The 16,475-nt window shown below is 47.1% G+C and overlaps 1 protein-coding gene across 3 annotated transcripts in view; it reads left to right on the forward strand.

The window, feature by feature from the left end:
* The window catches only part of epha7 (eph receptor A7), an 83,600-nt gene that overhangs the window by 31,943 nt on the left and 35,182 nt on the right, over window positions 1-16,475 (forward strand). For all 3 annotated transcript variants that reach the window (XM_086143372.1, XM_086143370.1, XM_086143371.1), the window contains one exon: window positions 4,931-5,266. In XM_086143372.1, coding sequence (XP_085999498.1) covers window positions 4,931-5,266 — 336 coding nt within the window. The remainder of the gene's footprint in view (window positions 1-4,930; window positions 5,267-16,475) is intronic.

A 16,475-nucleotide genomic window follows, 5' to 3' on the forward strand; every position in this document is an offset into this window, starting at 1 on the left:
CCTCCCCCTGGCGGTTCTCCTCTTGGAGGTTCTCATCTTGGAGGTTCCCCCTCTGGAAGTTCTCCTCTTGGAGGTTCTCATCTTGGAGGTTCCCTCCCCCTGGAGGTTCTCCTCACATTCCTGGTTGGGACACGAGTAGGCCAGGGCAACGGAGCAGAGATGTTCCCTGAAGCTGAACGAGTGGTATAATCTTCACGGCGTGGCGAGAAGTTCTTATAACTCTCAACATCTGGGCTTTGTAAAAAAAAAAAAAAAATCATCTCCTCCTGGGTTGAAGCTGCAGTTCATCCCTGGTCCTCTTCACACCGTGAGATCATCTCCTCCACGGTCCTGGTCCTTCTGCGCCGCTGGTTTCCGCGGATCCCGATGCCGAATTTTTCCTTTTTTAAAGGAAGAAGCTTTAATCGGCCTTCTGTCAGGGTGATCCACGTTATTTTTCTTTGTTTAGACAAGCTAATAAACCTGGTGTCTTGATCACGCGACGCTGAAATATGCGTTGAGAGCCGCTGCGCCGCAGTCGGACATTCGGGGCCCCGGCGAGGAATTTCAGGGGCCGCCTTCGTCCGCCGACAGGCGCGGCTAAGTTTAGCGACCCGGGGTTTGACCCGCGCCGCCCGAGACGGACATGTGGCTTGGTTTAGGCGAGCAGCGCCGTCACCGAGGGGGAAAATGTGGGTCGAAGGTCAGCTGAACTCGCTACACATGTGGGCCGCATTTCATCCGAACTTGGCTAACTCTTCCTCTGCTTTTACCTCTTCTTTTGTAAATTATAGCTAAACTTTGTTAGCGTGTGCTAAAGTGAATGCACAGATCTGGACCAGATGATCTACAGAAACCCAACCTTTGCCCCCCGGGGGGAAAGCGCTAAGCTAAGAAACGCTACCTTTTACTGGCGCGGCTACATGCTAATAGCTGACAGGATACAAAAATAGCTTTAGCATTCGTGGAAGGAATAACGTGGGACGCTGCAGGAGATGGACCTGCGATATGAGAGATCCCAGCAAAGTAAGAGGTGATAATAAAAATATCCAAATAATATCGAAGCTCTATTTTGCAAGGATTGATTTTATAAATCGTTTTTACCCATCGTTTTTAGCGTCGGTTATCGTCTTCAAACCGTCGCGGGTGTATTTACGAAGAAAATTTGAGCCCCCCTCCCCCCCCCCGCGCCCTGAATCCAATGGTTTCTCCCACTTCCACACTTGTTGCCGTGACGCTCCTCCTCTCCATTGTGTGAAGTGTAATCCCGCCGAAATGAAACCACACACACACACACACACTTGCGCACTCAGCTCCTACTTTGCAGAAACAAAAAGGCTTTAGCGCAGCTTTAAAACGGAGCGTAAATTTAAAAGGTTCGTGCTGTTTGAGCCTTAAATCTCTGGAGGTTGACCTTCTCAAGAAAGGAACTAGATGTGAGACTGGGTTTTGGACCGGTTATTTATTCGCAGGCAGAGGAAATGGATGCGGGGATCCTGCACTGGATGTAAATTCCCCCTAAAGGTAGCCTGACTTGCATATTAACGGAGGCGTTTGGCTAGGAAAAGAAAAAAAAATGGCGTCTGGAGAATTGTTTTCCTGATGCAGACGTGGATAGGAGAAGTATTATGCAAAAAAAAAAAAAAACCTTTGCAGATGACAATGTGATCTGTAGTCAGAGCAAGTGGAGGAACATCTAGAGAGGTGGAGGTATGACCTCGGAAAGAAGGGGGATAGAGTTAGCAAGAGAAAAGAGTTTAGGAGATACGATTAAGCAGGTTGGAACAGGAGGAGATGAAGATGTGGAGGTTCTCCTTGGGAGTGAGGAGGATGGAGAGGATCGGGGGGACAGCACATGGTAGATGTTCACATTGAGATGATTTGGACTCTTACAGAGAAGGGATGGTGGACATCTGGTGAGAAGGATGCTGAGGTTGGAGAAGATAGGGGACAAGAAGGGACAAGAAGTTAGTTGGTGTTAGTTGGAGGATTAGACGGAGGCAGATGATTGTCCCCTGAAGGACCAGGCCAAAGGAAAAGATCTGTTGGTATGACATTGCATTGCATTCATTTGGCAGACGCTTTTACCCAAAGCGACTTACAAGAAGTGCAATTCAGTCACCAAAGATCAGAAGTACCAGTGGTCGGAAGTTGGAAGTGACCAATCAACCAAATAGCCGTCTCAGAACCATATGTATACATATATTCATTTTTTTTTTTTTTTTTCTTTTAGCGGGGCAGTAAGGGGCTAAGTGCGATTAGCAGGGTAGTGCTTGGTGAAGAGGTATGTTCTCAGTTTACGGTGAAAGATGGGCAGTTACCCCGCTGGTCCGATCTTTCCCGGGAGTTCGTTCCACCACCGAGGAGCCGAGACCGAGAAGAGCCGAGACGGTTTGGGTCGGCGGCCTTGGGCTCTGAGCGATGGGCGGACGGTCGCCCAGAGGTGGCAGATGGGAGGGGACGGGAAGGGACATGTGGCTCGACCACATCCTGGAGATAAGAAGTGGCCGTCCCAGTCACCGCCCGGTAGTCGAGCACCAGGGTCTTGAACTTGATGCCGACGGCTACTGGGAGCCGGTGAAGGGACATAAGATGGGAAGTTGTCTGGGAGAATTTGGGACGGTTCAACACCAGGCGGGCTGCTGCTTTCTGAAGAACCTCCAGAGGCTTGATGGTCACCTCTTGGACACCGGCAAGGAGGGAGATGCAGTCGCCCAGACAAGAAATGACTAGTGCTTGGATGAGTATCTGCGCCGTATCCTTGGTGAGGAATCTGCAGATCTTCCTGATGTTGTGCAGGAGGAATCTGCTGGAATGCGTCCGGTATTGTCTTTTTTTTTCTTAAAAAAAAAAAAAAAGGAACTCGGCACAAACAGCGTTCAAGCCCGCACTTCGCGTCTCATCAGGAGCGAGACGCTCATATTACAACGTAATGACTGATGTATAATGCAGCCGTCCGGCGCAGCGAGGCAAAGCCTTCATCAAAGTCGACTAAGCATGAATTTGCAGTTTGGCCCAAATCGAAATGTCACATCCTCTTACAGCAGCTGAGAAACATCGGTTTTTTAAAAAGACGGATCCAAAAGAGTCAGCTTGGCCCAAAACCGTTAGAAACCTTGGAATATATAAACGATAAATACTGAATCTAAGATGAGCCAATTTTATATCATGAATACTAATTGCCGGTACTTCAAGTACAGTCCTTTGCTTCGCATTTTTTTTCTACTCCATTCGTCTTTTCCAAGTTTTTTTTGGACCCAAAAGCCCAGAAAAGACTTGGCAAAGGGCTGGCTGGTCGGGCTAATTCGAAATAAATTGATAAAATTAAGTAATAATGAAGAAAAATGTAAAATGGGTCAGCCCAGTGGTGCAGTGGCTGGAGTGGCAACCCTCCAATCGGAGGATCGGATGGTTGGGTTCTGAGGTGCTCCTGTCTGAAGGCCCTGGTGTCCCTTGGGCGAGACACTGGAGTTGCTCCAGGTCGTATGCTTTGTGAATGCGTCTGTACTCCAGCATAGAGAATTTTTAAAACTGCATTGTTATGAAAGTGCAGACCATTTGCCACTCCACCTCCAGGCCAGAAGGTCCCTTGGACTCCCACAGGGGAGCCTTTCTGTTTGGAGTCTACATGTTCTCCATGTGTCTAAGAGGGGTTCCTCCATCAGTTGAAAAACTGCAGGTTATTTGGAGACCCTGAATCGTCCAGATGTTGAAATGAGGGAGTAAAACTTGTATGCCTCTGTATGACTTCAAGTACAGTCCTTTACTTCACAACCGCATTCGTCTTGTCCAAGTTTTTGGGGGATCCAAAAGGCCGGAAAAGACCTGGCAAACGGTCGGCCGGTTGGGCTAATTTGAAATAAATAGATAAAATTAAGGAATAATGAAGAAAAATGTAAAATGGGTCGGAACAGTGGTGCAGTGGGCGGAGTGACTACTTTCCAATCGGAGGATCGGAAGGTTGGATTCCGAGGCACTCCTGTCTGAAAACCCTTGGGCCAGACTCTGGAGTTGCTCCAGGTCGTATGGTTTGTGAATAAGGGAACGCACTCCAGCGTAAGGAGTTCGTAAAACCGCACTGTTATGAAAATGCAGACCGTTTGGCACTCCACCTCTGGACAAGAAGGTCCTTGCCTGGATGCCCACAGGGGTGGAGTCTCCATGTTCTCCACGTGTCTTGCCTCCAACAGTCCAAAAACTGCAGGCTTAATTGGAGACCATGAATTGTCCAGACGTTTGAATGCGGGAGTAAAACTTGTATGTCTCTCTATGACTTCAACTGTAATCCTTTGCTTCACATTTTTTCGACTATTCGTCTTTTACGAGTTTTTTTCGGACCCAAAAGCCCAGAAAAGACTTGGCAAAGTTGTATGCCTCGGTATGACGAGTGGATGAGTGAACGGTTGCTTGTCACGGTATAAGTGGATAAGCGCTATAGATATGAACGAGTGAACGGATTAAACCGCACGCTAGAATTAGATTGTTTTCACCTCTTTTTCCACCCCATTTATGTATTGTTTTATCTTCGTTTAATACAAGCGAGAGCCGTGCGGCTCAGCCTCGTCTCCCCTCGGGGCCTTTAATGGCATTTCATAAACGCCGCCGCCACCTGCGAATCCGCCGCTTTCTTTGGACTGACCTCACTTGACAATGAAATGATTCCATCTTTGGAACCGGTGGCGGCCGTCTGCGAGCGACCCCGGGGCCCGCCGGCGCTCGCTTCCTGTCCGCGTACCTGCGTTTTTTTTTTCTTTTTTTGAGTCCGAGACTTATTATAATTGAGTGTCAGAGTTTGGCTCAAGGGCTGGAGCTGACACGTCCCTTAGTGTTCTTTTTGGCTCTCTCCGAGGACGGCGAAGCACCGATCCGGTCGGCGCTCGCTCTCCGGCTGTCACGTCCCTCGCCGCTCGGTTATTTAACTCTGCCTTTCTCCGTGTCCACCTCTTGACAGGACCTCCCTCGGCGCCGCAGAACCTGGTCTACAACATCAACCAGACCACGGTCGGCCTGGAGTGGAGCCCGCCGGCCGACACCGGCGGACGCAACGACGTCACCTACCGGGTGGTGTGTCGGCGCTGCAGCTGGGAGCCCGAGGAGTGCGTGGCGTGCGGGCCCAACGTGGGCTACTCGCCCACGCAGTCGGGATTAGTGGACACTTACGTGAACATCTTGGACCTCCTGGCCCACGCCAACTACACCTTCGAGGTGGAGGCCGTCAACGGCGTGTCGGACCTGAGCCGTACGCAGAGGCTATTCGCGGCCGTTAGCATCTCCACCGGTCAAGCAGGTAAGGAACGGCGCACCGTTTTGATTCTTTCTCGTTAGCTTAGCATCGCGGCCGAGAGAAAATCGCCGGTCCCCGCGTCAGCAGTTTGGATTTAGTTGAATCCACACGCAATTAAAGGATTGTTTACATTTGATTGCATTTCGGCCAACGGCCCAGAGACCCCGGCAAGCAGCTAATTACCGTCTAATTAACGCTGCAAATGTGATAAAGTGCGGTGTTTGGGGATTTGAGGTAGCGTTAGCTTGCAAAGGTTTGCATCCATGTTTTAAGCTAACCGTTGTTTTTCTTTTAACCATTTACTGTGTTTCTTATGGTATAAAACTATTCTGTGGTTGAGCATGATGTTGGAAAACTTAACTTCACTACACCAAGCAATAACGTAGTACCACTTCACCTGTTTCTGCTAAGCTATTCTGCTAAGCTAGGGAAAAGCATCGACACCCCCGCCGAAGGCAGTCGCTACGCTTTGCGGTGCTGTCACACTACTTCTCCTCTCTATGCTAAGCTAAGCAACCCATGATGCTGCCCACCTTTGCTGTTTTTCCTGCGGTCAAAATACAAGTGCTTTGTCAGTCCTTGAAAACAAACGTCGGACGTTCGCGGATATCACGCAGAAAATAAGATCCGCGTTATGTTACGATTCTCCCAACCTGATTAACCATAATATTCTTCGGGGGGAAAAAAGACGAGCGGAAAGACATGCTAACCCTCCAGGCGCGCGTCGTCGTTCTGGAAACCCCTCCTCCGCACGCCGAGTGCCGTAATGATCCCCCATTAGCATTAATAACCAGCGTTGGCTATGATCCATAATATTATCCAGCTACGTGTATTAGCCGGATTAATGTAGTGTGTACATCAATCCTACAGTAGCAAACATGATTAGCTTAGCAACGATGCACCCCTCCTTCCGACGCCCCCCCTTTTGGTACCTGGAGAGCCGGGGCTGCATGTGCGAATGGGTCTCCCGGGAAATAGCGCAAATTAAAAATGCTGTACTTTGCGGCGATAAACCACGAAGCCCTTTTTTTTTTTTTTTTTTTTTTATTTTCCCGTTTTTAATTCATTATTTCTATGGATCCAGCCAACAAGATTCCTCTTTCACGCTCGGGCATCCGTGAAACACAGTTGGCCCGAGCCGGCGGTGATTAAAAGAAAACCCTGCAGGAACAAGAGCGGCAAAGCTTCGGCTGGATGTTAGATTACGGGGGACGGAAGGGGGGAGGGGAATCTCTCGGCCTAATTACGGGTCGGCGTCCGTCTCTGACATCATCATCTTGGTTAATGATGCGGCTTCAGGTGTCGCCGGGCCGTCTCGAAAGGCGGAACATGGCAGTGCGCAAACACGTAGCCGAGCTGCTTATCCGTCGCGGATACATATTCCGAGTTCCGGTCCCAGAAGTACTTTGAATTTAGCTTCCGTCCTCATGTTTGCAAGAAGATTGCGGACGAAGCTTTCATTTTTTAGAATCTGATGGAGCGTCACGGACCTTTTTATCCACTGGTAGGGCTGAGAAATGAGCAAATTCACCGAGGGGGGTTGCGGAAGTGATCGGAATGTAGATTAATACTTCCGTAGTGCTGCTGTGCGGGTTAGCGGAGACGGTTAGCGGTTTTCCACCGAACGGCCGATGATGAATTTCTCGAGAGGCGGATTTGTGTCAGAGACGTGAACTGGAACGTTGCCTGTCTCGCGAGAGAACGAGGGTGACCTACAGACGAAGCGAGGAACGAATGGGGGGGGACGACAATTAGCGTTTTTTTTTTTTTTTTTTTTTTTTCTTCCCAGAGTCATTGCTAATTACATGTGGCGTGTTGACAACTGGTAATTAGCAGGGGATGAACAGCCGCTAGCTGACGTGAAGGGAAGAGATGTGAGATGGGTAGAGATGGCTAGAGATACTCTCATGTGTTCTCCACAAGTTCTCAGTCTTCCTTCAACTGTCCAAAGACACGCAGTGGTTGAATTAATTCCATGACTCCGAGTGAGTAAAGAAGTGAGTGGTTGGACTATGTCACCTTTTCCAGCCAAAGCCATCAGATGACACCTTCTACCCGGCACCATCTTGCAATCCCAAGATGCATCTGATGAGGCGTCTTCAGTATGCTTCTTAACCCCTTCTTAACTGCTTCTGCTACAGTACCATAAGGTGACCAGGCCAGGTTAAGGATGTCCTCCAAGTGGAGACAGTGAATAAATGAAATCTCCAACTCTGACCTTATTCTACTTGCTGGTATCTAGAATTGAGCACCTTGGGTATGTTCCATCAAGGCGCTGGCCTGGGATGCGGTACCACAAACACTGCACACCCCACCGCCCAGTGACAGTCGGGGTTAGCTCGAGGTGGAGTCCATGACCTTACTCCAGCTAAGGTCATCAGAGGAAGCTCTCCACATGTAGACATCTTGTATAGAGTGTCTTGACTGAGTGCCCTCTGTATGCTTCGTCACTAGATGAGGCTTTCCACATGTAGACATCTCGCACAGTGCCTTGACTGAGTGCCTTCGGTATGCTTCGTCATCAGATGAAGCTCTCCACGTGTAGACATCTCGCACGGTGTTTTGAATGAGTGCCTTCGGTATGCTTTGTCACTAGATGAGGCTTTCCACATGTAGACATCTCGCACAGTGCCTTGACTGAGTGCCTTCGGTATGCTTCGTCTTCAGATGAGAGTCCCCACAAGTAGACATCTCACACAGTGTTTTGAATGAGTGGCTTCGGTATGCTTCGTCATCAGATGAAGCTCTCCACGTGTAGACATCTCGCACAGTGTTTTGACTGAGTGCCACCGGTATGCTTCGTGGAGCCACTGAACTGTTATGCAGTTGTGAACATTTTGCAGTGATTGACAGGCGATCAGTCCAGGTTAAACCCAGCCTCTCGCCAAGGTCATCCGATGAAGCCTTCTACACGGCGCCATCTGGACTAGAGCGACTCCACTGGGTCACCTATGGTATGCCTCTTGAAGGCACTGATACAGTACTAAGCATACCTCAGGTCTTCCTTCTGTGTTACTCTGGAAATCATCAGATGTTCTTTGGATGGGATGCTACGTCTGGCCGCAGGTTGTTTTTGAAAAATGCGCCAGATTTTGTCGTCAAGCAGATTTTAAAATAGTGATAATGTTGTAAATCATTCGTGTCCATCCCTGAAAATCAATATCGGTGCATTTTTTTTCTCTGGATTATATTTTGTGTTTTTAGTCAACGTTCGAACGGTTCGAACCGCATCTCTGCCAGGAGGCTCCGCGGCGAGCGTGTTCTACCTCAGATGTTGGGAGAAAAAAACAAAATTCTGCTCTTCGAGCTGCAGGACAGGTGAAGTAGAAGCAGAAAACCGACGGGCGGCTGATTAGACGTCAGCTCCTCACCGCGGGGCTCGGCGGACTGTCACCGTCCGCCGCTCGCCGGCCTGTTCCCCCCCGCTCCTCGGCGCATCGAAAGCGGCGGGGCGCTCATGGACGGTGAATTATTAAAGCTTTTACGGCTCATCATTCAGAATTGATTAACCTTTCCGTGGCGAGGCGCCGGATCCCCCCTTCTCCTCCTCCTCCTCCTCCCACCTTCGCCGCCAGGAAACCTTAAAAAGAGGGAGCGCCGTACCGCCGCGTTGGCACCTCCTGCATGATAATCAGCCGGCTGGAAGCCGACGGGGTCCGGGAGAACGCAGATGGCGATCCATCTGACGAGGAATTCACGCCTCTCCTAATTACTCCGAAGGAAATATGCGAAGTGCCGCGAGAACCTAGCGAGGCGCCGGGACGCTCATTGTTCCCCGAAACCTCATTATCTCCCGGCGACGGCTGAAACGGGTCTAAGTAGAGCCGGCGAGTTCATGAGCCTGATTCTCTCCCGCTCCGCTAGCTGCTCGCCGCACTTGACTGAGCGTTTGCAGCGGACGCCGCCGCCGCCGCCGCCGGAAGTTAGGAGCACGTTTCAATCAGCGCTCCATTGTGCGGAAGCGGCGCGGCGCGAGCTTTTCCCGCCGCAGCCTTCCTCCAGCGCACTTGTAAACAAGGCCTTTTGTTCTCGCGGCGCCGCGCTAACCGAACGAGCATTAATATTTATTCAAGAGGGTTCGCGTCTCGGAGCCTGAGAAGGGCAGAGAAATAGGATGTGAAATTGGTTATGGGCCTGTGTGTGTGTGTGTGTGTGTGTGTGTGTGTGTGTGTGTGTGCGAGTGAAATCGCAGCGGAATGGGGTTTAGGTGCGATCAACAAGCGGTGTAACGGCGAAGGAGAAGAAATTGATTTTAATGTCGGCCGCCTGTTTTAGCTGCTCCAAGCCCGTTACGCTCAGATGGCGGATTTTTCAGCGGTTCACCATCGAGTCCACAAACTGGTGTTTGTGTTTCTGTGTGTGTGTGTGTGTGTGTGTGTGTGTGTGTGTGTGTGTGTGTGCGCAGATATAAAAAATACATAAGGGCCCCAGCAACACCACACCCTGGCATCCCTGCACCAACTACATAAATCAGATTTAAAGCTCAAGAACTTTTTTTTTTTTTAAGAAAAATGAACAATTATATTTTTATACTAAGCCTAGATTTACGTCTTTGATTAATCAAAAATGAACAAATAAATTATAAATATTATGAAGAAATTAATTCACTAAAATAATGATTCAGCTGACACCAAAATTTAGCAGGCTATCCAAATTTTCAAGTGCAGAAAAATACACCAACATATGTTTATCTATAAAAATAAACACACACACACACACACACACACACACACATGCAGAAACCATTTGAAATATACACCTTTTTTAGCATTAGCTGTAGATGCTACATAGCACCTTGATCCAATCACAGTTACCGGTTAGGTAACTCAATTTTCTTCAATTTCTTCAATTTTCAAAGAATAAAGAATTAATCATCTGAAGGTCTTTATTTTTATTTTCAATTTAATTATTTTATTTTTTTGTGTGTGTGTGTACCAGAATCAGTTGAGTAGTCGGATCCCGCGTGTTTATTTTTAGCCACGCTCTGCTCCGTTTGTTGCGCAGCGACGCCGTGTGAATGCAGGATGATGTTATCAACTCCCCCCCACCGCCCTCACACACACACACACACACACACACACACACATGCACACACCAAGGAAAACCTATTTAAACATTCAAAGACGAAGAACCGGCTATTCCCTTTAGAACAATCCCTGCTGCGCCTCCACGTTTTTGCCCGAGATGCAAAAAACAGAAAAGGTTGCTTTTTTTTTTTTTTTTTTTTCCGTTTCGTGACGACGCCTCGTAGAAACATCACGTCTTTTGGGGGCGTCCCGGGGGAGGCGTCCTCACGCGGGGGCCCCCCTTCTTCATCGCCGCTTTTTGCTCAGCGTCTGAGAAATCACCGTCGGGGGAACCGGTACGGCCATTAATTGATCCTTCCTCTTCGCCGTCATCGACCCCGGCGGCCTCCGAACGGCGAGATCCATCGATTCGGCGGCGAGCTCCGCCGCCGAGGACCCGTGTCGCTTTCTACTCTGACAAGGATTCACCTGTAGCTCCTCCTTGTTTAAAAAGAAGAAAAAAAAAAAAAAAGCAGAAAAACCCCGCCCCCGATTCGTCTGTCACCCAGTCCGTCAGCAATGAATAATTTTCATGGAAGGTGCACTTTAATTACTTTCCCATTTAAACGGCATTATCGCGGCCTATCTCGGTAATTAATCTCGCCGAGTATCCTGTTTCAGCCTTTCACTGCCGGCAGCCCCTCCTTGGATCTGCCTCGCTTGAACGCCTCCCCCTCCTCCTCCTCCTCCTCCTCCTCCGTCCACGGCCTCGTTCCCTTTCGCTCGCCGTCCGGCTCGCCGTTTTTACCCCGGGCGCAGGAAGTTCGCCATCAAGGGAGGCGGGGTCACGGCGGCCGTTTCCCCGGACAGGAAGTGACGTCTCTATGGTTTTTATAGGATAAAAGCAGCTGATTTTTCTCTTTCCGTCTCCACCCTCGTTGCTGCGGTGGATTGGATCGCACCCCACACACACACACACACACACACACACACACACACACTAACACACACACATGCACAGAGTATATGGATGTAGGACATGGTGCAACGTGATACTGTTTCCTGACATGATTTTATAACAAATCCCAAACAGGATGTGTGTGTGTGTTTCTGTGTGTGTGTGTGTGTGTGTGTGTGTTTAGAGCGATGCAACAGACGCATTTCCAGAAATAATCCAAACTCATAACCCGACCCCAGATTTGAGTCTGGAGGAAAATTGCAATTTGAACGTCAAGTCGTCCAATCGGGTGCAGCCGTCCCTCCCCATGTGACCCTCCGCCGTTTTTTTTTTTTTTTTTTTTTTTTTTTTTTCTTTTTAATTTTTCTGTTTATTTCCAAACATTCTTTTTTATTTATTCCCTTTTCCCCCCCTCCTTCCTAAATCCGGGGTGTCTGCTGAGAGCGGCATTATTTCTCTGTCGGAGGAACCAGCAGCATTCTGATGTTTGGAGCTCCGCCGGGAACATGTGCGAGTTTGAAAAGGGGAGCGCCTGCTCACATTCAGTTTCTTCCTATAGGCCCGCGTGCGCACACACACACACACACACACACACACACACACACACACACACACACACACACAGCACTTTAATTATTCAGACCTGAGCGAGGCAGCAGAAAGAGATTGAGGCGATGTTCTGTGTGTGTGCGAGTGAGTGAGTGTGTATGTGTGTGTGTGTGTGTGTGTGTGTGTGTGTGTGTGTGTGTTTCCTGGCAGCCGGTCGGCTGTTTACCTTCCACACAGCAGCTCTTCACTCAGACCCTCACCTCTCCTCTTCCTCCCGGCCTCAGACGTCTGACAACTCAACTTTGCAGAAGCCGGGCCACCGAGCAGTTTTTTTTTCCCGCAGTGTTGTTGTTGTTTTTGTTGTCATCGTGAAAAGGTTACACATGATTGTGCACGTGCACACATTGTACAGCATTCCCCTATTACTAAAAAAAAAAAAAAAAAAAGGTTTTGTTTGGTGCGATTATTATTTTTCTAAACCTCTGAACCCTCACATCCTGTTTCATTTGGCTGCCTGTTAGCTTGCTGGCGACGCGCCGGTTTGCTGGGTTTTGATTGACATGTGGTGTTTGGAGGGGGCGGGACTTTGTGGAGTGGAGTTTGCTGATTGGCTGAAAAAATATACATTTAAATATTATTGAAAAAAGATATAAACACAATAAATAATTCATATATGTAGTATTTATATATATATATTTGTATATATTTATATTTATTTAATATCAATATATATGTGTGTGTCATACTAGGGCAAAAGGCAAAATAGAAAATTAAAAAATATATAAATCGTGCGCAAGTGGACAAAGATGGTGGCTTCCTCCTCAATCAATTAGTACGGTGATTCGGTCTTGTGGATTTTTATATTTCAAATCACCGGCGACTTCCTCAGAGGCGGGAACGTTTTCCTTGAGGTTATAAATTACTCCCTCTTGCCAGGCGACGACAGAACATAATTGTTATTTATTACCATTAAAGGGTGATTTATCTCAGCATGGAGAAGAGGGGGGGGTTAATTTTGCAATAAAATCAAATTATCGTGTCTTTTCCTTTTTAAAAAAGGAAGTCACTACAACTGCCGATATTTTTTAACCGTCACCGTTCCCTTCATACAGAATGAAGTTGAATGAACAAACGAATTCCTGTTTGATTTATGCATAAATTGACGGACCATTTACAAAAACATTCAGCTCAGACAGAGCAAAGGTGGCTGTGTCCAATTTTAGCTAGGTAGCTAACTTCCTTGAATGAATGAATGCATTATTATTTAGCTTTTTCAAAACATTTTTCATAACATTTTGTTAATATTATTAACAAAAAAATGTAGCTCCAGTTGTTCAAAGATGGCCCGAACTGATCCTTGCTACACTGCTAATTCTGATCTGTACTCCCATGAATGAATGAATGAATGAATTTACATTTCTTTGACTAATATTTTACCGTGCACAATAACATTCAGCTCAGATCGAGCAAAGATGGTTGGAGCCAATGCTAGGTAAATAGCAATTTGCCATCTGTAGTCCCATGTATGAATTCACAAATTTCTTCATTTATTATACCCTTTGGGTCATTTTAGCTTAACAGGAGCAAAGATGACAGTACCCAATTGTAGCTACATTGCTAATTTCCATTTAGAGTCCCACAAATGAATGAATGAATTTTCATTTTGTTTATTTTTTTTTTATATTATGGGCCCATGTACGAAAACCACCTAGCTAGCTCATTAGCTAATGAGTGAATGAATTTACATTTCTTTGACTAATATTTTACCGTGCACAATAACATTCAGCTCAGATCGAGCAAAGATGGTTGGAGCCAATGCTAGGTAAATAGCAATTTGCCATCTGTAGTCCCATGTATGAATTAATGAATTTCTTCATTTATTATACCCTTCGGGACATTTTAGCTTAACAGGAGCAAAGATGACAGTACCCAATTGTAGCTACATCGCTAATTTCCATGTGTAGTCCTACAAATGAATGAATGATTTTCATTTTGTTTATTTCTTTTTTAATATTATGGGCCCATGTACGAAAACTGTTTAGCTAGCTCATTAGCTAATGAGCGAATGAATGGGTGAATGAATAAATTAGTCATGACCCGTCCCGCAACATCTTATTATTGTACCTTGCCATTAGAATAAAGCTCACATTAAGTAATGATTTTTTCCTTGAATATAATGCTATTTTTCTTTCATTTCATTAGTATTCAGCTCGCCAACTTTGAAGTATCTTAAATATTTGAATTTCTATCTTAATTGTATTCTTGTAATATTGTCTTTTTACTGCTTTTAATTCTGCCCGGGGGGCGGCGACGAAGCGTCCGCGAACGCTTCCCTTCCCCTTAACGCCGCACACATGCACGTGCGGCGTGCACGCTATTGCGTTACGCACACGCCGTGCACCTGTGACTCCCCGCAGCGACCTCTTTATGTGGAACACATGGCCGGGAACGACGCGGCGCGGCCTGCTAGCGTCTCTGCCCGAGTGTTTCATTTCCTGCTGGAGCAGTTAAAAGGACTTCCGAGGCTAATAAAAGAAGCGCAGGCTTGCGTGCAGCGCCGGGGGGCTGGGGAGGGTGGTTGCCCCCCTGCTGGACAAAGCATGGGCGTGCACGCCGCAGGGAGCCCCCCCCCCCTCCAGGGTGCTGGCTGTTTGATTTTGGTTTCCTGCGGGGGGGGGTGGTAGACCTCGTGCTAAAGGAATTTTTTTTACAGCGCAGAGTGCTAGCATGCTAGCAGGAGAGGGTCTTCCCGGTCAAGCGGCACAATCTGCAGGGCAAGACTCCCAGTGTAGTACCGCATTCTCGGTGTAATACTGCATTCTCGGTGTAATACCACATTCTCGGTCTTCTGCATTCTCAGTGCAACACCGGCTTTTCAGTTTATACTGCATTCGTAGTGCAATACTGCATTCTCAGTGTAATACTGCATACTGTATGTAATGCAGCGCCCTCCATGTGATACGACATTATCAGACTAATTTGGCACATTTAGCGAAATACTGCATTCTCACTGCAGTATTATACACTCAGTGTAATAATGCACTCATAGTAATACTGCACTCTCAGTGAAATACTGCATTCTCGGTGTAGTACTGCACCCTCAATATGATACCGCATACTTAGTCCTTTGTATCTTTGGAAAGTAAATCAGCACTCTTAATGTAGCACATTATGTAGTACTGCACTCCTCGCAGTATTACACTCTCAGTTTCATGATAATATAATAACAATAATAATAAGTGTAATACTCAATTTTCATTGTAATACTGCATTTTCAGTGTAATTCTGCATCTGGAAAGTAATACAGCACCCTTAATGTAGTACTACATTATGAAGTACTGCACTCCTTGCAGTATTACACTCTCAGTTTCATGATATTGTTTATTATAATAACAATAATAATAATAATTGTAATACTGCATTTTCAGTGTAATATTACATTCTTTGTGTAATTCTGCATTTTCAGTGAAAAATTACATCCTTTGTGTAATACTGCATTTTTTGGTGTAATTCTGCATTCTCATAGTTATACTGCATCCTCTGTGCAATAATTCATCCTCAGTGAAATACAACATTCTAAGTGTATCATTGCATTTTCATTGTAATACTGCATTTTCAGTGCAATTCTGCATTCACAGTGTAATACTGCATTTTCAGTCTACGGCGATCCCATTGCAATACTGTCTTGTCATAGTAATACTGCACTGTCAGCATAATACCGCAATCTCAGTGTAATACTGCACTCTGAGTGTAATACTGCTTTCTATGTGTAATGCTGTATTTTAAGTGTTATACTGCAGTCTGAGTGTGATACTGCACTCTCTATTTTCAGGGTGATACCGCCACCTCTGCACGACCCGCTTTAACTCTTTCACCTGCGGCGTCGGCGGCTTGTAAACACCCCGGAAACCGAGTGACAGCGGGCTTTACTTCCTGTTTACGTGCAGAGTTAGCTAATTACAACGATGAAGCAGTGTTTTGTTTTTTTTTTTTAAATAAAAAAACAACTCTGGCCCCTCCCCCTCGCACTGATAGGTTAGCTTATTGCTCGGACGGTCAGCGCAAAATGCGCGCAAAATAGACCAGGATGAAACACTTTAGCCCGTTTAGCGACCCGGAGGCTAACGTGCTAATCGTGCTTTTCCGGTGTCGCTGGGACGCGGGAGGTCAAACAAACTCTCTTCAGTGTGTGTTTTCACACTTTTCGTAACAAAAGGGAGGTTCGAGGGCGGAGTCACGATCCCCTCCTTCCTCCTCCGTCTTCTCCCCGGAGGTCCAAGACACAAGTTCTCTGGAGTTGGCCGAGGAGCACAACCCGGGCATCGGTGGGCGTCGAGTGTGTGCGGCATGCATCGTGCATATGTGTGTGTGTGTGTGTGTGTGTGCGCTCTTTTCTCGCTGGTGCTTTGTGAGATGAAAGAATGGAGGGAGATTGACAGCTTGGCTTTTCCCTGTCTTTCATTGTCTCATCAGCATACTGTCTCCTGCAGTGTGGAAAACTAATTATGTCTTCAACCCCCTGCTTCACCCACCCTCCCACCTCCCCACTCCTCCTCTTCCTCCCGCCGCCACCACCCCCCTCTTTTCAGATCATCACACTTGGAAATCATAATGAGTTTGTGGCAGGCCACTTTGGCTTCGGAGAAAGGGAAGGACACACACACACACACACACACATGGATTCCTGACACTCCATTGG

The sequence above is a fragment of the Fistularia commersonii genome, chromosome 36, assembly GCF_037954325.1.
Source record: "Fistularia commersonii isolate RoL2024-O1a breed Wild chromosome 36, RoL_Fcom_v1.0, whole genome shotgun sequence".
In the NCBI taxonomy this organism is placed as follows: Eukaryota; Metazoa; Chordata; class Actinopteri; order Syngnathiformes; family Fistulariidae; genus Fistularia; species Fistularia commersonii.